This window comes from Tachypleus tridentatus, chromosome 2, assembly GCF_004210375.1.
Source record: "Tachypleus tridentatus isolate NWPU-2018 chromosome 2, ASM421037v1, whole genome shotgun sequence".
Lineage (NCBI taxonomy): Eukaryota > Metazoa > Arthropoda > Merostomata > Xiphosura > Limulidae > Tachypleus > Tachypleus tridentatus.
In genome coordinates this window covers 103097683-103122950 of record NC_134826.1, presented here as the reverse complement: position 1 = coordinate 103122950, position 25268 = coordinate 103097683, and the positions used below count along the sequence as shown (strand labels likewise).

The 25268-nt window shown below is 32.6% G+C and overlaps 1 protein-coding gene across 6 annotated transcripts in view; it reads left to right on the top strand.

Annotated features, from left to right (window-relative positions):
• The first annotated feature begins 561 nt into the window (after positions 1-561).
• Positions 562-25268, top strand: part of LOC143244726 (putative E3 ubiquitin-protein ligase HECTD4) — a 216974-nt gene continuing 192267 nt past the window's right edge. For 2 of the 6 annotated variants that reach the window (XM_076489884.1, XM_076489883.1), the window contains exons 1-11: positions 565-1370; positions 2095-2294; positions 3850-3958; positions 4884-5022; positions 5251-5415; positions 5992-6196; positions 6786-6953; positions 14603-14716; positions 15608-15751; positions 16580-16812; positions 17541-17781. In XM_076489884.1, coding sequence (XP_076345999.1) covers positions 694-1370; positions 2095-2294; positions 3850-3958; positions 4884-5022; positions 5251-5415; positions 5992-6196; positions 6786-6953; positions 14603-14716; positions 15608-15751; positions 16580-16812; positions 17541-17781 — 2395 coding nt within the window. In that variant the 5' untranslated portion in view covers positions 565-693. Of the gene's footprint in view, positions 1371-2094; positions 2295-3849; positions 3959-4883; positions 5023-5250; positions 5416-5991; positions 6197-6785; positions 6954-14602; positions 14717-15607; positions 15752-16579; positions 16813-17540; positions 17782-25268 lie in introns of all 6 variants that reach the window. The other 4 variants (XM_076489889.1, XM_076489888.1, XM_076489886.1 and 1 more) reach the window with 4 other exon arrangements.

The following is a 25268-nucleotide window of genomic DNA, read 5'->3' as shown; positions in this document are numbered from 1 at the left end:
ACCTGGCCATCCCAGGCCAATACTATATAAGTGAAAGACATAAAACATCATAATATAATTTAAAGTGTACATCCTATTCGTCAGCCAGTAATTTAATGTATACATACGACTTGTGAAAGAATTGATGTTAAAAGAAGAAAAAATTGATGATTTTCACTATCTTTGATGTTAAGATCATTCTTAATACGAATAAAAATCTTAAATGATTCCATGAAGTTTAAAATATCGCTTAGGCATTTAATGATTGACATAAAATATTACAAAATTTCAAATTTGGAAGTGTTTAAGAAATTAGTTATGGGATATATTTAATGTTTGTGTTGTAACTTTCTCGTTTTAGATCTTATCATTTTCATAAAGTTAAAAATGTGATTTTTTCTATTTGAAACTAGTTTAAACACACACATTATGACGCCTGTGCATATGTAATATCTAGACAATCAATAAATAAATACCCAAGATGCGCAAAATAAAGTTATATAAAGTTTGCTAGATGTCAGCACTAGAAAACTCTTCATTGCTACTCTTAAATCTCAATTGTAATTGGTCAGTACAATCCTACGGCATTCATGGTTATTGCCGGTGAACTCGTAGGATGTAACTTGTGCGTGAAAACAATCGTATATTACAGTGACACTTCAGTTAATATAAACTCGGAAACTCCAGTGAAAGACTCGAACAAAAGTATTTATTATGTCTCGATCTCGTTTGGATCAATCGCAATGGTTGTCTCTTACAGAAGATTCTCTGTTTTTGCAGGATGGTTTGCTAAGAATTACGGATTTAGTTGAATTGCCGCATGATATTAATAGTCTAGGGGATGAAGGGGAACGTGACGTTGAATTTGTTACTGTAGAAACTGATAATCTGGACGATTTAAATGATAGAATTTTAAGGCTATGCCGAACTCAAAATAATGCTTATACAAGGCTTTTGGAGTACCGTTTGAATGCGTTACGAGGTTTGTGGACTGCCCAAAAACAGTTTGCCGTAGATGAATGTGAAAGAGGAAACATTGGTCTAGAAGATGCTCATTTTCTACTCAAAAAGTCATCGGAAAATCAACAGGAACAAGCATCATTCTCTTCTCGAGTTAGTTTGCTTCTTGTTTTTCCCCTCCTTCAGTCACAAAGCAAAACTGACCCTAGTCTTTGTGGCATTACAGCAAATCTGTTATTAAATTGTCTGAGAGAATGCCCTCCACTAAGTCTTATGAAGGAACCTGCTGATTGCCTTTCAGGGTTGGAAAATCTTCTGTGCTCTTGGCTGGGGGAAGAAGGATTAAGTGTAGATCTTGACTATGCTATTGTAAAAGATTCTATCCAACGACAGAATACTGCAGCTGCTTTGGTTGCTTTAGCTTGTGCAAGGTAGTTTGAAACTACATTGAAAGTGACCAAATATTTATTTCTCTTTTTGTGGTGGTTATAATAATTGGAAAAATTTATTCTAAGAATATGTCATTTAATGTAAAATTCAAGCATAGTATTGTTCCAAAAATGTTGTAAAGGAATTTCACTGGTTTATTTCTACATTTGTAAGAAATGTTAACATTTCAAAACATACATAATACTGTTTGATAGAAATTGCTTCTTGCTGGTGATTTAATGTATTGAATTATCTTCTTATACAATAGTAAACAAATATATGACAATTTTAGTGCTAGAATGTTAATCTGTAGTTTGATTTTGGCCACTGACTATTGCAAAGGTATAAAACGTTATATAATACACTTTTGAGTTCTTTTGGTGTATTGTAAACTTCTTGATATTGCTTACATAATTCATTATGTTTAACTTGTATACTTAGTTTTTATAACAATTCAGGGGCTTCATAAAGTTTTGTAAATTTGTATTTAATGATTTTTGATTGATAAAGATTGTTTTCTGCAGTGCTAATGGGCTATATTTAATCTTTATAATTACATTTCAACCAACTATAAATTATTTTCAACAGAAGCTGAATCAAATATAAAATGCATCACTTAACAAAAGTGAATTTTTTCAGCTGATAAGATCACTACTTATGTTGTTAAAAGAGTTAAAAAATTATTTTGTCTTACAAAAACATTATGTATTTCATAAATTTTTTTAGAGGTTCTTTGCAGATGATGTTGCATGTAATATACCTCTTACAAAAAATGCCCGAGTTAAACAGCCTACCAGTTGCTGACATCTTACAGAATTTAAGGCAGGTTCGAAACTTGTGTACATCTTCCGTCATAGGATCCAAACATATTCTCAGCTGGCCTTTTGAAGACAGATTAACTTCAAAAGGAGACAAGAATGAACAAGGTCTGTCTTTATTTCTGTTTACAGTTTTGTTCTCTCATTTATTTGACCATATACTTATGTACTAAATTATCAGTGTTTGAATCTGATCATGAAGCCCTGTGAATGCCACTTAATGAACATGTTCACCATCAGTGAACAAATTATACTAAGAATGAATAGTTTGATGACATTGGCTTAGTCCAGTCTAAATTGTGATCATTAAAATGCTTGGCTATATACCACATTTATTGCCAGAATGCTCTTTGTCAATCAGTGTCTCTACAAGTAGAAGGGACTCAAACTGGACAAGACATAAGTTATTCCATTCTGTACAATATTTGTATAATCATTTTTACCACTCAATGCCACCACAAATAGATGTGCTTGAAGATACTCTGAAGCATTGGATTAATCAGATACCAAACCCTGAATAGTGATTTTGTAAGTTCTGTCTGTTCTAGTTACTGTTATGCTATTTACAAGTTCTTAGTGCAGATAAGCAAATCGTTTTTGATTTTTGTATCATTATATTATAAATACATTTAGGTTGAATTTTAAGGCTTCTTTGTTAAATGTTTTCAAAGCTGGAAATCAAGTAATCTAATTTAAACAAAAGTAAAATATATTGCTTTTTCCTTTTCTTTCTCCCTCTGTATTTATACATACAATTATATTTTAAGTCTTTTCATTACATCATGTTAAATTTCAAAATCAGCTTTGCTACTTTAATAATAATACACGAGAAACACAAAAAGTATATTTCTCTTTCTCCCTCTATGCACATATATTACTTAAGAATAATAAAATGCAAGGAGACAGAAAGCCATTTGACTCGTCAAGTTCAGCTCTCATCTAAAAATCACATAAAGCAAAAAACAAAAGTATCAAATATCTATTTCTGCTTATTTTTTCAAATGAACTAAATATAATCTTCATGCCTATAAAACTATACAAAAAATGTTTAGGTAGTTAACTTAAACAGCATAAGCCACATAATTAGGCAAGTCATACAATAATTGTATAACTAACCAAAAAAACACTTGTCTAAAACAAACCTGCATTTAGGTTTCCAAAGTTTGGAAATTTTGCCTCTGATATTCAAATATGCATTTTCAATTTCTTTATTCCACTGCTGAAACAGACAATTTGAAAAATATCGTCATTCTAACAATTTGGAATCAAGTCCTCCCTAATTCTTCTGTACTCAAGAAAATGTGATTCTAAACTATGCCTGTATATATAAATGAAGTGATTTTAGATAGAAATTATTCTAATAGTTTCTTTGCCCTCCTTTCACAATGTCATTATCCTTTGTGTAGTAAGGAGAACTGATTTGCATGTAATATTCCAAGTGAAGTCTCACCAGAGACTTGTTCAAGGCTAAAATATTCTTTCTCTTATATTAAAAATTTCCAGAACACTTGACAGGTAACTTTGAGGTCTTATCAGTAACAACATAAATTTTGTTAGAGTCTGCCAAGCGCAACTCTGAAGCCAACTGTAAACCACCAAAACTTGGTTTTTATTTATTTCATTTTGTTCTAATCAGTTTGAACATGCACATTTTTTTGTTTAGATGTTGAAGGCAGTCGAAGCATTACGTGTGATGGAAAACATCTGTATATGACAAGCTCAAATGGACAAGGGCTAGTTAAAGTTGGAACTGGTTTATATGGTACACTGAGGTAAGGATGCATATGTTAATTTTCCAAAAAAACACCTTTTTGTTTAAGAGTTAAATATATTCCTTCAATTTTGTCTGGCATGAAAGCTTAAAACCTATTGTTTGATTTTCCATATATTATAGCTCTGGATTAAGTGTTTTGCAAAACAATATCAGCAATTTGTTACTTATTTATTATACAGGGTGTTCGGAAAGTCACTGTGCACTTACATATTTATTGACAGACAAAACTGCACAGTGACTTTTCGAACTCCCTGTATAATACGTACTTGTCACATTAATAGTGGTAGATTTGTTTTGTTATTTGAGACCTGATTTCCAGAAATGTAAAATACGAAGATGAAAAACCTTTTCATTAAACTTATGTTGGTGTTTAGTATATGTTTTCTGTAGGGCCAATAAAAGAGAAGGAACTGAGATGCCTTAAGCTATAACTGGTGAAACTATCTGAATAGATTCAGATCTTATTGTGTTTAATATTGTCCAGTTACACTTTAATTGCAACTTGAACAGGGTAATCAATTGTATATATTAAAGTAACTTCATTATGTGGAAATACTAATGGTTCATTTTGTGCTTTTAACATTTCTAGCTGGCTTAAACTAAGAGATAGAGTTAATGCATTGAAAGTATTACAATAATAACTTTAAAAATCATATGAACCTTTATTCTCTTGCAGTTTAATATACTCTATTTCTTTTGATTTAGGTTAGGTTATAATAGGTATTATATTTCTGTTTGCTTGCAGTTTAATGCAAGATGGAAAATAGATGACAGAAAGTTTATTTAATTATTAATCAGTTGATATCAGTTGTGGAGTTTTAGTAGTTACTTTAGAAAAATAGATTAAATAATTTAGCTTGTCTTGGTGAGTGTGGCTGTTTTCAAAACTTATACCAATAGCTTTGGTTTTACATGTTTATTAGGGGCTTCATCTACTCCCGTACCGCAGATCTTAATGGTGGGAGGGTGGCTTGGGGAAATGGTTTACTACTTTACAGACCATATACATTGGATAAAGATTTGACCTTGCTTGCACTGTTGATTAATCCATTTACATTAAAGGTTAGTATGAGCATTTAAATGAAACTTCATTTAAGTTTGGTGTCAGTACAGAGATATTGTTTTAGAAAAATGTTCAACATCAGAAGTTAACACTTATTAAAGTTTCATGGCTATATGTTCTTTTTAACAATCAACTTTAACAACAGATCGTTATCTTTCAACTAGTAAATTTTCTGTAATCTAACAAGAGATAAATGTCTTCCTAAAAGTGAACTTTCTTTAATCTAGCAAGAGATGGTTGTCCATCTTTCAAATGGCTACCTTGAAGAGAAGAGCATGACAACAATCCAGTTTACTAGTGATGGTTCTTATTTTTACTTGATCTGGAGCCCATTTGTTCCCATACGCCAAGGAACAACACAGCCTATATATATGGATATATTCAATATTAAAGTAAGCATCAGTAGTGTATTATTAAGTGTTACATAAAATGCTTCGTTTGTTGTTAAATGTGTAGATAAATTGTCACGCAAAGAAATTATACAAAAAGATAAAAAAAATGAGTGGAGATTATGTTAGGTATTAATCAGCTGACCTCAATACATCATGTGTGTTTGCATATATAAATCTATATATAGTTATATGTGTGTATGTATATATTTATATATACCTACTCATGTATGTGTTGTATATCTATATATATGTGTATTTGTGTATATATGTACCTATGTGTATGTGTGCTTTGGTTTAAAAGGTAAGAATGAGCTTACATGTAAAAGTATCACATCAGAAATGTTTTTTGCAATACCTAAATATCTTAGTTACTTGTATTGTGAAAAATCAGTTTACATACAATAACTTGAAAACTAATTTCAAATAAACAGTTTGTATTTTCCTTCCACATAGATTTGCAGCAAGTCACAGATTATTAAAAAGTAGTGTACTGAGCTAAATATAAATGTTGTAGTTGTGAGGAGAAATGTGTCATCAGTAACAAAGTCTTAATATATTTTTCATGTAATCCTGCAGCAACACCAAGACACTCTTCATGTAGTTCCATTGAAGACTAAAATCCTACTTAAGAAGAAAGAAGAAAGCTCAATCAAAATCTCCAGTGATACCATCTTGCCTCGACAAAGACCTTTTCGTTCCACGGTTGTGAGTGCCATAACCTTAGCTGCACTGACAGGCTCTGTATCGTCCAGTGTGCCAAGTCAGGAGACCCCAGGTTCAAGTGGGACTGATTTATGTTCTGTGACAATTTAGATTCTTTATATGTTTGTGTACTTGCTGACCATAATGAATGTTACTGTTTTCAACTGCTGCAAAAGTACATATGTTTAAAAATAATAGCATATACAATTTACATCCAGTTTGGAGTTGGGTAGCTTCACAGTTAACATTGTTTTCAGTCCATTTACACTACATTATTCAACTGAAATAATCAGCTTTTTATTAAAAATGTATATGTCTTTCCAGTATCATTAAGACTTGCAGAAAGGAATGGTTAACAAAATAAATAACAGTTAAAACAAGGCTTAGTCACTGTTTATCTGTTATAGTTAAATACTGAGTTTTTTAATTTGATTTATTTTTTCATCATTACATTGTTTATTCTTGTAGATTTCTACAGATCCTGTAAATATAGTTGATGATATATTATTTAAATATTGTAAAGATTTTACTTTCCTAAGTTAAGAACAGATATTAGAGAGAAGTAGTACAGATGTAGATTTTATGCATTAATAGAGAATAAATTTTTTCTGGTATATTTAACTGAAGTTTCTTATGTAGTTTTTAAATTGTTTTTCTTTATCTTATAGCTTCAAATACAAGTTGCGGTCTTAGCATGAAGAGTCTCCTCAGATGCCCTATATTTACTTGTGGAACATACATTGTTATTTTAAGTGCTTCACCAAGCAGCAGTTCTAGTTCAGCAGCTCGCTCTCTGTTTGGCAGTGGAACTGGTCTTTCTTCGTTACGTTGTATGTGTATGTGTGTGTCTGTATGTTTGTACATGTTTAATTATGATTCATTAGAAAAAAATGATCAAGTTGTTTTGTAAGGAGTTGTTTTTATTAAGATTAGTGTATAAAATAAGTTTCAAATTTGCAACAAAAGAAAATCAACAGTTGTCTAAACTTACAATGAAGAAACTAAAGTAAAGGAAACATAGTTAAAAACAACACTACATGCTTTGAACTTGTAGCTTTAGGTCTTGAGAACCTAAACTTATAAAATCAGAACATTTAATGTTGCCTTTAACAAGGTTTGCTTAGTTTGTATTGTAGTTTTCAAAGTAATTAATTTACTTTAGTTTTAAGTTATTAGAACTATAATCACTAAGACAACGATTTAAATATGGAAAAGGAAAAGTGAACTACAAAGGTGTAACAGTGCATATCATTTGTTTTTCATATTGATTTGTGCTGGTGCCATTATTAGCTGTTCCTTTTATTAAATTATTTTGATGGGATAGTTTTTATGGTTCTTAAGAAGTAACTTTTAAAGTTGTTATTAAATTGCAAATTTCATCTTGTTAATATAGGGTAAATCAGAATTTAACACAGCACTCATGGATCCAATTTTGGGGAGGGAATCAGAAGTTAATGCAGGTTTTCATGTAATTAATTTAGGGGGATTAAAAGTTAAAACAATTCTTTTATAATTAATGTGATGGATCAGAATTTAAGACAACTTTTAACCCTTTCTGTGTGGGTAGGAGTCAGTATGCATATAAACATGTGTAGACTTGCATTCAAAAGTTTATTAAACTGCTATTTTATGAATGTATGTTCATACATTTTGAATCAGATTGTAGTTTGTAATTCAACTTTTAGTAATACATGCTATTTTATTTCCTAATCCAAAAGTAAATATTTAAGAAAAATTGCTAAATGTTGATATATTTGTATGTCACATGGCCCATCCTCTTTTGTTTTTGTTCCTATTATATTGTATTGTGGGTGTTATAAAATGTACAGTTTATAGTTTTTGATGAATTAGAAACTCAAATTTCCAATATTGACAAGCTAGGGTATAAAATAACCTCTTACTTTTTCTGTTTGCTGAGATATATATTTAGGTAACTACCACAATGGCTTTGCCTATCTCTTCCTCTTTTGAACATTATTGTTTTCCTATGTTTTTTTGTCTTAAGTATATATTTATAACCAATCAGAGGTGTTCATTTTAAAATCTTCAGTCTTTCTGAAGTATTTATGGGGGTAAAGCCATTATAACTGTTGGAGATTGAAGAGTTGTGATCAAGGTAATTTTTCAATCAGAAATGAGGTTTTTTTAGACTGAGATACAGCTTAGTTAGTCAGCCTGATAAATTATAGGTGATTTTTGTTGTATTGGTATTGTAATTTTTAATTTTATGTCATCGTAAGATACACATATACTTCTTTATATCCTTCACATGCAAAATTTGATGAGGCTTAACAAGTATGATGGATGAGTACAAAACCTTCATAATGTTGGAAGTAGTAGACATTGTTTTCTATATATTTTCTATTTACTGTTCTATATTTTAAGAAAATAATTGAAATTTAAGAATTTAGTTGTAAATAGTAATAATATGCAAATAATAATAATATATATCCACATGTAATGTGTGGTAATTGAAATGTAACAGTATTTTACAAAATACTGATATATTAGTACTAAGATTAAGAAGAGTAAGCAGTTGTATTTTGTAAAGATTAGTTCTATGTTGTTTGACATTGTAACATAAGCTATATATGCATCATGTGATTTACAACTAGTGTGGCAAGATTATTTAGCTAGACAAAGTTCAAAGGTCAATAAAACAAAAAAATTAATAGATATAAATAGATTTATACTGTTATGAGATTTAAGTTATTTAAAGTAAATAACTGTGGTTTTCTATTACAATTTGCAGTGATTCCAGAAAGATAAAGGGTAATTTTGATTTATTTCCTAATTTTTTATGGTGGTTTTGAGGTCTGTCAAATTGGCAAATTCCATATAGTTTGAGAAAATAACAGATAAAATATAATATTTCGAAAGTAAAATGTTTGATGCTTATTTAGGGGTTACAAATATTATGCAAATGAAACTTGACATTTTTCAGATTAGAAAAGTATTTTTAATCTTAAAATTAAATTACAGTGCATGTTGTATAATGAACATTCCAGAAGCAAAAATTCATGAGGAAATCATAAAGTAAAATCCTTAGTTAGAAAATTGGATATACTGTAATGTGTACTGATAGCAAAATCTGATGAAGATATGCATGCATTTTCAAAAGTTACAGTATGATCAGTTTCATGGTTGCTTTGGTGGTTAATTGGTAGGTGTAATGCCTGGTAGTCAAAGAGTTTATATAGTTAATGTGAGGGATCAAAAATTGGCACAATGTTTTTGTAGTAAATTTTGTAATGAACAGAATTAATAGAAGATACTAAGCTATAACACAAAGCTTCAGTACATAAACACTGGATTGAAATACTGATATTGGTCAAGCACTCTTAAAGCCTCTAGTTTGGATATTGGGCAGCAGTTTGTTGAATTCAGTATAAAACTTGTTGATAAATGTTTGAGAAATGAAACATGAAAAATGTCGTAAAATAACTTGTGTGTGAGAGAGATGATCTGCATGGTGTACATGTAGAGTGCCATGATTTATAAGAATTCTCAACTTGAATATCTACTGTGTTGTCACCAAATGTTATTTTGCCAGATAAGGTTGGCTGTTTTAGTTGTAATTCATATATAAATTTAGTGAAGTTGGTTGGAATTACAACAGCATTTAAAGAAAATTATTTTGTTATAATATTTTAGGAAAATATAATTAAAGTTTTATGGAAGAATACATCGTGCATAGTAAAATCTAAAAAAATGTTGCAAAAATATATTGTACTTCTATACAGAGAAAAAAAAGGTATGCAACAATACATTGTTTTTATAAAAATCTAGGGGAAGGACTAACACATTGTTTTTGTCATATATAGAGAAAAAAAAGATATATAAGAGTACACTGCACTTATTAAATATGTAGAAAAATACATGAATACATTGTATTTATCAAAATATAAAGAACTCAAGAATATCCATGCTTACTTCTTTTACTGCACAAGCAAGATTTTCTGCCTCATGTTTTAAAAGCTCAAATGTATAAAGATTTTGAAAAATTATTATTAGTTGTTAGTTAAGTAGTATAACACTTCTCAATTTTATGTTGTACAAGAGATGCACATTTAAAAGCTCTTTAGTGTTAATATGGACTTGAACCATGCACTGTAATTGTTTTCTATGAATGTATGTTAATGAAGTTAATTTAGTTAGTGAGCTAATTTGGTTATCCTTTTTATTTGTATTAACTTTTCTAACACGTGTTGAATGGCCCATTTAATGGAAGTATTTGCAATATTTATTACATTTAGAACTTGTGTGGATGTATGAGGTTTGGATCCTACAATGTCAGTTGAGTGTTAAAAGGGCAGCAATAAGCTGCTGAAAGTTTAATTATATAATAAACAAAAATATAAACTTGGCACCTCCTTATAAGAGCTTTTCTTGTGAGCTGAAGTAATCTGAATTGAAATGTGATGCCACTGAGAATGCTGTGCACCTTCAGCTTTTTGGTATGTCATAAAAACAAGAATTAATCCTGTTAATTGGTACAAATTAACAAGAACGAAACTAGTTCTTGTGACAAAGTGCTATCAATGAGCTATCTATTCTGTGGTCAACAGTTTGAAATTAGGAATGTCCATACCTTAAATTTCTGATGTAATATCTTGTGTCTTATAAAAAGCTTTCTCTATTTATGCTGCTTTTTATCTGCACAAATTTTTGCTCGCCACTAAACTTGATAATCCCACCTACTTTCATGTATGTTAAATGGGAGATATCTGCATACTACTGTGCAAATGATTATATAGCAACTCTCTGCCAATAGGAGTGGAACACTACCCATATCATAACTAGCACTTTCTCTAATCGTGCAACTGTTAATTACTTTTCAATTGGCAGTCTTACTGAATAGATGTGTTTTCACTTGCAGTTTGATTAACTTATCCACAATGTTTTACTCTCAATTTTTGTACTTCCATTCAGTTGTTAATTACCATTTACTGTTTTTGTTCTTTATGATGGAGAGTTATTATTTATTTTATTTTTCTTCTCTCTGTCTTTCATTGCAGTAATTGTGCACTCACAATTTCAAGTGATCACAAGTACAACAACTGCAGTAGATTTACCAGCCATCTCCAATGGGTTGAATCCTGATTATTGGCCCATGATATGGGTGTAGTATGTTGGGAGTTGACCAGTTTTGTGCAACTTTCAGATCCAACTGATGATTATCCTTTAATTCCTACTCAGGAATAGGGTGATTGGGAAGGTGAAAATTTGAACAGCCTTTTCTCCCTCATGAATATGTCTCTCAGTTGCATGTTGTTTCAGGGGGAATTGCTCAGACTTCTTTTCCCCTTCTGTGGAATTGATTAATCAGGTATGATCTGTTCTGTTTTTATATCCTATTTTCTGTAGTTCCATTCTGCTCATCTTGAGTTTCAGCCTTTGTGTCATTATTTAGTGTTTCCTTCATCAGATATTGTAAGTTGTTTTGGGATGCATCTGTGTTCAGGAGTTAGTATGCCTTGACCCCATGTACTGCAGAAGGTTATGCTTTTTCTTATCTTCGTTCCAACTTTCCCTGTTTTGATTCACATTGTTTGGAGTCACTTATCCCTTTCTGGAGATTGACTCTGATACTTTGATTATTTTTCCCCACCGTTTTCCCATATTCATCTTGCTCTGACCACTCATTTCCATTCCTTATTCTCCCTTTACCTTTCCTCTGAGGCTGTTCATTGTTTGCTTGAAATGTTTTCAGCTGTTACTTGGAATCTAATTTTAGTTATGATAACATGTCTTTCCTCTTCAGTTCTGGCATTACAGATGTGGCTGTTCTGCTGTTTGAATCTTCCTGGTTAAGATGCAATTTTCCATTTTATCTTAGGTTTGTTTACCTCCCATATTACTGCATGACTTATACAGTTATGACAGAAAATGTTTATACCCCTGCATCATGAGTAGTTTTTTCCTCATAACTTAAAAAGTATCATGATTAGGATAATGAAAGTATAGTATATTATAAGTATACTAATACACTTCTACATAAATTTTTATGTAAATTGAATGGCAAATAAACTGTTTATAAGCAAATAACCAAAAATAGGAGAAGCAGAAAGTGTTTGTACATTTCCCTTCCATATGTATCCTACCTTTATGACTATTTCAATTCTAACCTCTTGTATGATCTTTCTTTCATTACTCTTACAAATTGAATCACCAGTTTATTTGCCTGACATATTTTTCCATATTTTCTGATGACAGTTGACTTTTTCAAGCTTCTTTCCATCAGTTCCATCACCCATGTTCCAGACTGCATATTTAAGTTTTTCCTGGAAGGCTATCATTAATGTTGGTATGTGTGGATCACTACACATACCTTTACATCTCATTATCTTCACCATGATGCTGTTTCCTGCTCTTTGGGGTTCTGCATATCTCCTGTCACCATTTTGTGCTCCTCTGTTTCTCTGTGAGATGTAAATCTTTACTTTTATTTTATTTTCAGGTATCTTTATTGCATCTTTGAATCCCTTTCTTTGGCAGTGTTGCCTGACTAACTATACTTATTCTTAAATTCTCACTGAACAACCTTTGATCATATACCATGCTAGATGATTGTGATATTGAGGCTTTTCTTATGACAGACCTGATTTACAGTTCCAGATGCCATCAGGTGTTGGTTATTGACTCCATCACTGTGTTTTATATGTTTTCAAAATACAGTTTCCTAATACATGTTCATGCCATTTTACACCCATTGTTGAGATGGGGTGTTTTGCAGAATCCTCTCATAATTGTACCTTGCAATCTTTTGCTTTATAAATATGTTTGTCCCAGACCATACACTCATGGACTAACAAAAGTAAAGCAAAGATTTTTGCCTATCTTTGATGATCCATTGCATTTGATGCTTGTCCTGCTGTGGGCTTGATGTGCACATGTTGTATGATGTACTTTATCAATGTGATTTTCAGTATAGGGTATTGCAGTCACCCATTGCACAGTTTCTGATTCAATGGTCTTTTGGATTCTCCAACACATTATTTCTCTCTTTCGTCTACTGGAGTATGGCAGTCCTTGTCACCTACTTGTTCCTAGCAATTTGGATGATGGAACATAGAGGCCTGTCCTGAGTGTGCACAATACTATCCAGTTGTAGCACTCCACAATATATATTGCAATTTGCCACTCCAACTGAGACACCCCCCTTTCTACCATCTGCCAGATGTTGGTTTCAACTGCATCAACCACATGAGTCCCCACATCTGTTTGGATGGTTACTCTTTTCTTATTGTGAACCGAGAAATAAATTCCCAATACCACCAACATTTGAACTGGGTCTGGAGATGGGAACTCTAATAACCATCCCTCTTTCTGTCTGCTAAATGTTGTTTTCTGGTAGATATGGTGTTGGTTGGAACTGGACAAGACACACAAATATCTACAGCATAAAGTTTAGTACCCTGCTCCTACTGAGGATTGGATGAAAAATTCCCAGTACCACCAGGTTTTGGACTGGAGGTGAACATCAACCTGGGCCCTCCACCTTCCTACCATAGGCTGGATGTCTGTTCCTTGTGGATCTGGTGTTTGTTTTGTTGGAGGTGTGCACCTGTGGAGATGGGTTATTGCTACAGAAACTCCTCCTCTTCCTTTCTGGTACTTATTTTTGGGGCTCAAGGCTGAGTACAATTCCAGGTGCCACCAGATGTTGGTTGAAGTCAAACTTCCATTTATTTCCTGTTTTATTATGTAATTTTTCTTGGTATCCCTTTTTGTTTCTGCTTGTTTGGTGACATATTCTGTCAAGCAGTAATTATACCTGTCTCAGAAGTGGTGTGATCTCCTATGGACATATTGTTTTTAGCTCATTCTTACACACAATGGTTTTGCTTTGAGTGCTTCCTAAACCAGGATCATCTTCTTGCCAGCTCTCTACATGTTCAATATGGGATCCTAACTGTTTGTGAGAGGGGGTAACATATCATATGGGAAGTCATTTTCTTAAATTGAAAATGTATTTCTGAATTGATGCTTATCTGCTTTTTCATTTATCATCTGCCCTCCCACTTTCAGTGTCATTTGGTATGATCCAATCAATCTTGAAATTGTTAACAGTTGCAAAATTAGAGAGGGTGCTAGTTACTTTAGGAGTAGTGTTACACTCTTATTGGTGAAATGTTGAGTAATCATTTGTATGTTAGTATGCAGATATCTCGCTCCATCATAGAGGAGGGAAGTAAGAGTAAGAGTACCAAGGCTAGTGGCAAGAAAAAATTTGTGCTGGTAAAGGGTAGTTTAAATTTTAAAAGGTTTTGTGGGAAGAGGTAAGAATCTATTGGAAATACAATTTCAGTTTAAGAAAATGTTAACTTTGGAGATTTTGACATTACATAAAGTGCCATTCAGTTTGACATTTCTAATTCTTTTGTTGTTGTTTTTATCTACACAATGTTAGTATTAACAGTAAAAGTATTAATAGTTTGGAATTATTCTCTAAGAATGTTTTTTTTTATTTTTTTGTCTTTAGCTTTAGCAACAAATCTGGTGTTCAGTGTGGAAGATGGCAAATTTTTGTCCAAAACAGATCTAATGGATTCTCCCTTATGTTCATTAGCAAGAGGAGCTTCTCTCCACCAGATTGGTGAGGCTTTCTTAATGTAGTCTACACTTTCTTTTGGTTTTCTTTAGATTTTTGCATTAGTGCAATGTACTTATGCTAGTGTTAATCTTAATTGAACATAAAAAGTATAAGTTAATCTCATTGTTTAACATTTGAATGATAGATAAGATTGTTGAAAGCAGAATTACTTATCTTACTCACCCTTTATATTTGACTTAACATTTTTGAAGCACAATGTAACTTCTCATATGAATTAGATTTGAACCTTATATGGCAGGTGATTGCTCCATCAATTGAGCTAAAAGTTTAATTTTCTAGTAGTTACAGCTAAAATACCTTTTAACAACTCAACTGTTTACTTTGTCAGATACTTGGTTAATAGTTGATGATAAAATCCTCAGTATATTGCCACAGGTTTATAAACTTTTTAACAAGTAAACTGTTAAATACTTTAAACAAAACTGTTCATTCAAATAATTTTAAATGAAAAACAAGGGCTTATGTTAAACAAAGCCTTTATACATTAAAAATAAAACTTTATCATTCTGAAGCAGAGGACCAATATGTACCTTTAGCTCAGTTTATAATTTTCTGTTATCTTTTAACTTAATTTTTTTTCTTTTGTGTATTTGTAACTATTTATGTGAAATGATCTTCACATTAAGTGTTTAAGAGGCAAAAACATCATATTACTCAATATGATACAAAAAATGTACTCCACATGTAGGAAATGGTATAGAGTTGGTAATTTGAGTGTCAACATCTCATCTTGTTTCCCATAGTTCAAGAAATATTAAGTGATAGACTTGAATATGTTTTTTGTGTCTATTTCTATCTGTAAAAAAAACAAAAGCTTAGATAATATGTTTAATAGAAATTCCCCAATAATCTAGTCTATATTCTGTTTGATAGGTATCTGTTATGATGTTATCAATAACATGATCTGGACCTGTTCCAATGACCATGTAGATCAGTTCTTTAATTCAGGACATCTTGCAACACATCACGTGAACCAGAAACTTGGAGCACAGCATGTAGTAGTGCCACCATCTCTTGGTAATACTGACAGATTGTTATCTTAATAAGTCAGAAAGGAATAAAAGATAATTTTCAATACCATTCTGTTTGAGTATATTTTATTTATTTGTCTACTCTTGTGATAGAGCTTAGCTCCACTTTGATTTTTTTTAAAGAACAAATTTTCAAATTAGTCTAGATAATACATACACTTTAATAAATTTATTGAAATTGTTCACATTATTAATAAACTTTCTACTGACATTTAGTGAGATATTAAAAAATGCTATATTTTCTAGCTCCATTTTTGGTTACAAAAATAGCACTGTTTCATATTTATTAAAGAATCATTTCTAGCAATTGGAAAGTGTATTGTTTAGTTACTCATTGTTTAAAGTATGACTTTCATATGAAAATATCTAATTTTAAAAGTATTCAGCTTTATCTAATTGGAATTAATAACATTCTTACACAATTTAATAACATTTAAGTAAATATATTGATAATTAGAGATATTTTTATTCATTTTATTAAAAACATTACATGTAATTTTGGTGCATTTGTTTACTCCTCATGTTACCATATCTAAAGTGGATTTGACTGATGTGCATTTTTATCTTTTGTTTAATGATAGCAAAAGCTTTAATAAGATATTGCAGTTTGGAATTTGTTTTACACATATGAATTTTGTAAGATTCAAGCTCTTCTGTATTAAAGAAAATGGAGAATTTGACTTTGTGTGTTCAGAAATGAAATTACTCAGTGCATAATTATTAGTAGTAATTATATTTTCTTGTTATTGAATATATTTGTTGTTAAATATATTTAGTAATGAAATGTGTACTTCAGTTAAAATGTTTGTTTCAGATAACATGTCAAATTCTGCAGAAGTCATCTGCCAGCTAATGTTACATGTGGGCTCCACATGTTGTCATCATTTATCATGTGATATATCACCAAATCCAGCATTGCTAAATGTAGCTCCACATCATCAACTGTCTGTCAACACTTCCCTCTTAGCACAGACACTAAGTATCTTAGAAAGCACTATCCATTGTGGAGAATCTCATCTTGTTAACTGCACTCTTGTTGTTTTACAGGTACTTGCATAATTTCAAAATGTGCAGTTCTTAGAATTTAAGTACTTGACCATGTAAAACACATAGTGCTTAAGTATTATTTATTTGGTTTTATCATTGTAAGTTTTGTTTTTACTTTTTAACAAGTATTGTGATTTATTTCATTTGTTTTAATATTATTTGATAGCATAATTTTTTCTGCAAAATAAAACATTAAAATAGTTTGGTTACTAATGGAAAGTCATTCCATGAAATATCTCAGAAAATAGATGTTATTTTCTCATTGGTGAATTATTTTTAAAACTTTTGTTATCAAGAATAACCAAATGAAAAACACCAAGCTGATTGATGAAAAGGGGCAGCATCATATAGCATAGTGCTTGGAAATCAAGAATAATTTCAAACAATATTTATATCATGTGTTATGGTCTGAAGTTTAATATAAAATTACAGTTTTGTCAAGTTATTTATTGTAATGAAAACCATGCTGAACTTACCAACTGTTTTTTAAAGCTTTAGATTAGAATCTCTTTCTGTTTCATAAGTGGAACAAATCTACAGCAATAAATTTAGTTATCCAGGTCTGTTTTTCAAAGTGCTTTAATTCATCTAATAATAATCTATGGTTGGCACAACACAGAGAACCTATTGCATAGCTTTGTGCTTAAAATCAAAACAATAAAAGTTTATATATTATGCATCTCAAAATATGGAACAGAAATCATGTTATTTTACTTATTATTTTTCAGTTTATATTCAAGACTTTTGAGTTTAAAGGAATTGATTCCATGGAAAGAGAACTGATATCAAGAATTTCAAGTATCTTATGGCAGCTTGTGAAGGGAACAGATGCATTTAGTGCAGCATATGGCCCTCAAGGATGGCAAGGTGTTCAAGCTGAAGCTTGCAGAGCTATAGCCTTTGGTTTGAACATTCTGTATCCCACAGTTGATGATCGTAACTTTATTATTTTGCAACTTCTTTCTGAAGGTATGAATTACTTGTTAGTTTATGGTGTTCAATAACAAAACTGGCAGAAAGATGAAACTTTAGTACAGACCTAAGATGCAATGAAACATCACTTTCTACTAAAATAGTTTAAAACACTTCAATCTAATTCAATGTTTTGTCACATTTATTAGTCCTTAAAAAATTGTTTTGAGTTATAGTATCAAGAAATGTACATTAAAAACATCACAAAAGAAATTTATAAAGTACTTTTATGCATTAAGGGTGGGATATTACCTTTGTAAACACTACCATCAACAACAGTGCATTATATATATATATAACATTTGGAAATCATGGTTTTTGACACAGTACTTACCTCCCTCACAAAATTAGCTATTCCTCTTCAGTGTGGCCTGACATGGCCAGATGGTTAAGGCACTCAACTCATAATCTGAGGGTCCCGGATTAGAATCCCCATCCCACTAAACATGCTCGCCCTTTCAGCAGTGGGGGTGTTATAATGTGACAGTCAATCCATCCTACCAAACATGCTCACTCTTTCAGCCATGGAGACATTATAATGTGACAGTCAGTCCCACTATTTGTTGGTAAAAGAGTAGCCCAAAAGTTGGTGGTGGATGGTGGTGACTAGCGGCCTTCCCTCTGGTCTTACACTATTAAATTAGGGACAGCTAGAGCAGATTGCCTTCATGTAGCTTTGCACAAAATTCAAAAACAAACAAACCTCTTCAATGCTGCCCTCTATATGTAAACTTTTTTGTCCATCATATATCTCATGCAAATCATCATGTGTCACTTCTTCACTAATAGGAGCATGACATGCTCCTGTGACACATGTGACTACCTTTATACTTGTCTACCAAACTGTCACTTCTTGTTTGGCAGTGCTTGTATTCAGACATACTTCTTGTTTATTTAAGGATTCATGTTTCCTCACAAAGTGGTTTTCTTTATTCAATTTTCATTATGAAAGTTTCTTCACTTTAAATTTTTATTAATCGGATGCAATTGGATTATTCTTTTTCACCACTCTAATTATGTGGACTCTTCTTCATGATGAATTATGAAGCTCATGGCACTACTTCAGAAGTTATTCCAGTAACTTGTATTCTTTCTCAGGTCTCCTGATAGTGATTTGTCCTCATTTATTTGCCTGAAGATGGAATGATACATGGACCAGCTCTTACCCCTGAACATCACCCTTGTTTTTCCCAATTGAGTGAAACCTGTTCAGACTGATGACAACTTGGATCATCTATTTTCACTTCCTGATTTTGCTTCATCTTCCCATTCCCTGTCCCAGACCTGATACACAGGTTAATGCAAAGGTTTCTTTAGGACTTGGATTTTGTTTCTCATGTATGTGACATTTTACCCCTTTCTCCTGTTTCTTATGAGCCATATGTTTCCTTACTCTGTGACCAAAATTCCCACTCATTTTTGGATTTTCTTTCCTACTCTGATATTCAGGTTCATGCTGATTAATTTGCCTTGCAATTAAGTGGTGGGATTATCATGTCTTATCATCAACAGTACCAAGAACTACCCAATGATGGAAACATGGTTTGCCAATTTTCTTCATTGTTCACGTTCCTACATTGGGGATCAAAGGGTTCTTCAGATTTTATTAGAAGAATTTTCGATTTCCTTTCTTTACCCACTTCCCATTTCTTTCCCTTCTCTTCGGGATCCCCTGATCAATCAGTGTATATCAGAATCAGTTCAGAAAATGCTATTTCAGCAGGTTGTGAGATCTGTTTTCCATCCTTCTGTGGGCTTTTATTCCTGACATTTTGTTGTTCCTGAGAAAACCAGGGACTGGAGGCCAATCATGGATTTGGCTCACCTCAACCACTTCATTTACTTGCCCCACTTTACTGTGGTGTCTGTTTTTCACCCTGAGGTGGGCATTTTCTTCAGGTTTATGGTGACCAAAATGGATGTTGCTAGCACTTACCTTCACATACTTATATTAACTAGATCTTATCTTTGGTTTGTCCATCCTGGGGTGATTTATCAATTTTGAGCCTACCATTTGGGCTTTCTCTTCAGCCCCTTATATATTCTGTTGGATACTCTGAGCAGCTGCTCAATAGCTTCATGATCTGGGAATGACTTTGCACTATTGCATGGATGAGTGGCTTCTTCTGGCTCATTCCAAATGGAGTTAGCCAGCTATATTCAGTAGCTCCTTTCAGTGTTTGCTTGTGTGAGCTGATTAATCAAGCTGGGGATATTCTTCCTCAGACTTACTCAGTATCTCATTTATTTAGGGTATTTTGTTTGATGCTGGTATCATTTGGGCCCAGCCTTCTCCTTTAAAACTTCATTCTGTGGAATTTTCAGTTGCTAAGCCACCTCATTTCCATCACTTTTGGTAATGTGGTCTTCAATGATATTACTGGTCTCTCTCAGTCATGCTCAGATTAGATCCTTTCAGTGAGGTTTTTATGATCAATGGAACCTTGCAAAGGATTCTTCTTCTACTCCCATTACCCTGCAAGATGGCCTACTTTGTCGATTGGACAAGGCACATACATTAGTGGGTGCTTCACTTTGTCCTCCACATACTGACCTACATCTTTTTATGGATGCATCCCTGCATGGTTCGAGTGCACGGGTCAATCACAAGGAAACTTTGCACTATTGGTCTGTGGATAAAAGTACTTTGCATATTGACGTTTTTGAACTTCTAACTATTTGTCAGGCATTCAGTCATTTTCTTCTTGCACAACATTTTCTGGTGATGATTCATTCCAACAATTCTACAGTGGTGCCACATATCATTGATCATGGGGGTGCCCAATCAAGAGATCTATGTTTTAAGATGTTGGATCTTTTATACTGGGCTCACACACAACACATTTATCTCATTACATGTCACATGTTGGGTGCTTTCAGTCGTGTGAATCATCTTTCCTGTTCTGACTGGATATATCCAATGGAGTTATTTTTAGATCTTCTTGTTTTCAGATATCTTTGCAGTTGATGGGATTCTCCCAATGAAGATTCAGTTGTTATGAGTCTCAATCATAAGTTACCTCTGTTTTGATCACCAGGCCCTTATTCTAAGGCTCTGGCAGTTAATGCCTTCACAAATATCTTTATGTTTATCCTCCTACCCAATTACTTTATTGGGTTATTTCTCTCATCCATACCACTCATTGTTGGATCCTTCTCATTTGCTCTGTATTGGTCTGCTAAGCCATAGTTTCAACACTTACAGCACTTGCTACTTTTTTCTTCTATACTTCTTCCATCATCACCCTCTTTTTCTTCTTCAATCTTAGTTGCAAGTCCTACATCTTCAAGCGTAGCTTTTATCTGGTCATTGGAGAGGATATCTAGTTTCTCCCATCGAGTTGCTTTCATTTTAGGTAGTTCTGTGTGCCCTTCTTCCATGAAGGTTTATTAGCATGAGTGAAAGATGCTCTACAGTTGGTCTACAACTTGAGGACTTCCTACTGACAAGCCTACTGTGCCTTGAGTGGCAGAATGTCTCATTTGGCTATTTGATAAAGGATCCTTACTCTTGGGTTTTCTGGTGGCTTTATCCCATACCTTTCATTTTTCCTGACACTGTAGAATTTTTACTTCATCTGTTGTTACCATGCTCCTGCACTCCTTTTCATTCCATCACCTCATCAAACAACCTATCCTTTCAACTTGCCTGTTGATGTGGTACTCTATTCCTTCACTTTATCTTCATTTGAACCATATTTTATGTTAATTATGTTCCATATTTTATCTTTCTCTCAAAACATAGTTCATTCTTTTCTCAGCCTGTGTATGTCAACAGTCAGATTTGGTTACCATTGATGTTTCACATACACTTTATCACCCTACTTGTCTTTTCTTTTATCCAGATCTTCCTTCTTTCCTTTCAAATACTTTAGCAGCTTGTGAGGGTAGCTCCTCATCTTCACCTACTTCCTTCCATTTCTCATTTTACCCTTAGCAGGATAGGCATCTGTGTTTGATCATGGCCCTTTGTTGTAATATTGATCATATTGCTTCCTTCCATGGTACCAATTCCAGACCCTTTATCCTCTGGTAGTCTTTCTCCCTTTGTGATCTTTCACTTTCAACCCTCATTAATTGGGTTTCACAATTTATCTGATTGACTAATTTCTCCTTGCCTTCTTCCTCTTGTAATTTGTTTAGTGTGCCTTTATCATTCATTGTAGGAAATTCTACAATCAGACATGTGGACCCTGCCTAAAATGTTTGTTTCCCATTTCTATATCATATTGCAGTTTCTTCTTTTTTGAGTTTTCTTTTTTCTACCTGTGGCCATTCTTCAGACTTCATTGTGACTCTGTCTGACTGATAAGTTTCTATTTCTACTTCTTTTTTCTTTTCAGGGGCATTCTCTTCATTCCTCATTATATGGATCCTGCTCTGTGGAGAGTGGTGCTTGTCCAGGTGTTCTTTGATATGAAAAGAGAAGATGCTAGGAAACAAATTTCTTATAATATTGTGAATTTTTGAATATTGTTTGATTTTATTATTTTTATCTTTAGAAATTAGATGTGAATAACAAAAATTTTAGTAAGATTGGGGAATGAAATCGTAGGTATAAGTTTAATTTAAATTTTAGTGGTGTAATGTGTAGTATAACATTCGATTAGGATTTGTACACATAATAGCTCTTTAGGCTTAGTTAGAATTCAACTTGCAGTGAGATTGTAAGAAAATTTAAATGCATTGTTTTATTCAATAATTACAGTCTAAAAACTAGTTAACTATCATCCTTAGACATAACAGTGTTAACAACAGATTACTGGTATTATTGAGTGTTTATTTTAATTCTACAAATAATGCAATGGTTAAGACTAGTTTGGGAGCTAAGCATTCCCTGTTTCTTAGGTGTGATAGATGCATGAATGGAATGGGTTTTTATTAGGGAACCATGGACTATTATGCACTTTCAAGGAAGCTAGTAGTGAAGATGTTCAATTTATATAGTAGAAGTTGCAGGTTTGAAGCTATCCAAACTAAAGTTGAAGAAATAGATAAAGAGAAGTATAAACTTTGAGAAATGATGGCAGGACTTCAAGAGAAGCTTAAGCTTTTACATGCAAGGGAGGCATCAAATAATATTAACAAAGACATTCAGGGAGTTAGAAAGGGTAGTATTCAAGTTAAAAGTAGTGAACTGAATTGTAAAGACCCTATCTGTTGAGCAATAGATTTCAGCAATTAGCTTATGTAGATGAGGAATTGTTGGAAGGAGGGAAAGCAAAATGAAGAGAAATGGACATGAACTATAAACTTAAAGAGGTTATAGTTATAGGTAATTCCTTGACATGGCATGTGGATAGGATAGCCTGTGGGGTAAATAGTGAGAAAAGAACTAGATTATGCTACCCTGGAGCACAGATTAAAGACACAACTGACAGAGCAAAAGATATGATGAAGGAGACTAGTAATGATGCAATCTTTGTTGTGCACATAGGGGCTAACAGTAGAGGAAAGAGTCAGCCAGAGGAGCTAATTAATAAGTAGAAGAACTTGATAAAAGCCATAAATTAATTATGTCAGTGATACTGCAAAGAATTAATTGTGGCAATGAAATTTTGAGTAGATCACTAGGTCTAAATGGTATCCTGAAATTAATATGTAAAGATAAGCAGGTGAGCTGGTTGAACTTTTGGGATCAATTGTGTAGGAGAAGGAAATGTTTTGGAATGGATGGTTTTCACCTAAACTAGGACTAGATAGTGGTGAGAGCAAAGATGAAGTGAAGTAAACAAAACTGAGGTATAGAGGAAAGTTTAGCATAGGAAATCAGTATTAAAGAATAGGCTTAATTGTTGCTATTATAGTGCTAGAAGTATAAGAAATAAAATAGATGATTTAGGGCACTAATAAGAAAAGATTTTGATGTAATGGAAATAACTGAAACATGGTTAAATGTAGATGATTTTGATGACAGAAATTTCTTTTAAACACATGACTATAGGTTATTTAATAGGGATAAAGTAGTAAAGAGAGGGGGAGGAATGGCTGTATATGTAAAATGCGAGTTACATCATGTTAAAGTTGAGAAAAGTAAGGATAATAGCAAGGAGATTGAATCCATTTGGGATTCTGTTGGTGAATATGAAGGGAAAAACCTCTTGGTTGGAAACTTTATACTAAGATTAACATTTCATCTTCAGGTCAACCTGAAGATCACCTAGGAAGGTTAAAACATTGTTCTCTGCTTATCAATAAAAGTGTTAATACTCATACCAGCTGTTTTGAGATACATTTTTATTTCAAGTGAGTTTCTCATCATCAAGAAGATTTCACCTGTTAATGAAGTCATACTTATGGGTGGTTTTAATTTCAGGCATATAGATTGAAAAATGCTAGAGTCAAACCATGAGGGGAAAAAGATTTCTGAAAACTATTAATGATTATTTCTTAACCACTTGGTCAAGGAATCTACTAGAAATAATGCTATTTTAGGTTTCTTGTTAACTTCTGATTTAGAAATAGGGGAATGCCTACTGAGCAAAAGTAGAAAATTAAAAAAAATGTGTTTTATTCAGAACAGATATATTCCTTACAGAAAGAAAATGGTAGCTGCAAATAAAAAAAAAACAGGTTGGTTCACAGAGGGTTAAGAAATAAAATTAAAGAAAAGTATTACAAATTTAAGAAATTTAAATTGACTGATATTAGAGAAAATTTATAAAATTATAGAAGATCAAGAAGTTTTGTGAAACAGGAAATTAGGATATTCACAAGGATGTATGAAAAAATTTGGCTGAAAACATAGAAATTAACAGCAAGAATTGTTTAAAGTACATTAGGGGTAAATATTGTGTTAGAATGGGGATAGGACCCTTGATGGATGATAAAGGAAGGTTTGTATCTGATGATTATTAAATGGCTGGGTTGTTAAATTTTGCTTTTTCTTCAGTTTTTATTAATGAAGACATGAGCAATATTTCTCATCTTGAACAATTAATATATGAAAACAAAGCTGAACAAGACAGTTTCATAAATTTTGAGCTTGTTAAAATAAGATTGAGAAGTTTAAAGAATGACAAGACTCCTGGGTCAAGTAGTATTTCCCCAAGGGTTTTAAAGGAAGTCAAGGACTGAATGTATGAGCCACTTGGCATATTTTTTTTTGTAAGTCCCTGAACAGTGGATTATTACTAACATATTGGAAATTAGCTAATGTTACTTCTGTTTTCAAAGGAGGTAAGGGAAGTTGTCCCAGTAACTATAAGCATATTAGTCTTACATCAATTGTGGGAAAAATTTTGGAAAGTCTGATAAAAGATACTTTGCAAAGGTATTTAACAAAGTTTAGAATAGTTGATTTACTAAGTACTGTCCATTGCACCCTGGCCCCTCTACACTTGAGGGCACATCCACTGTTTTACCCACTTTTTTACCCCTTGGTGTGGATTTTGTATGTGGTTAGGGGACCTCCCAGGGAAGGTTCTGTTCTTTCAGTTTACCTCCTCTGGGATTTAAACATCCACCCACGTGTTTGCCGTGTG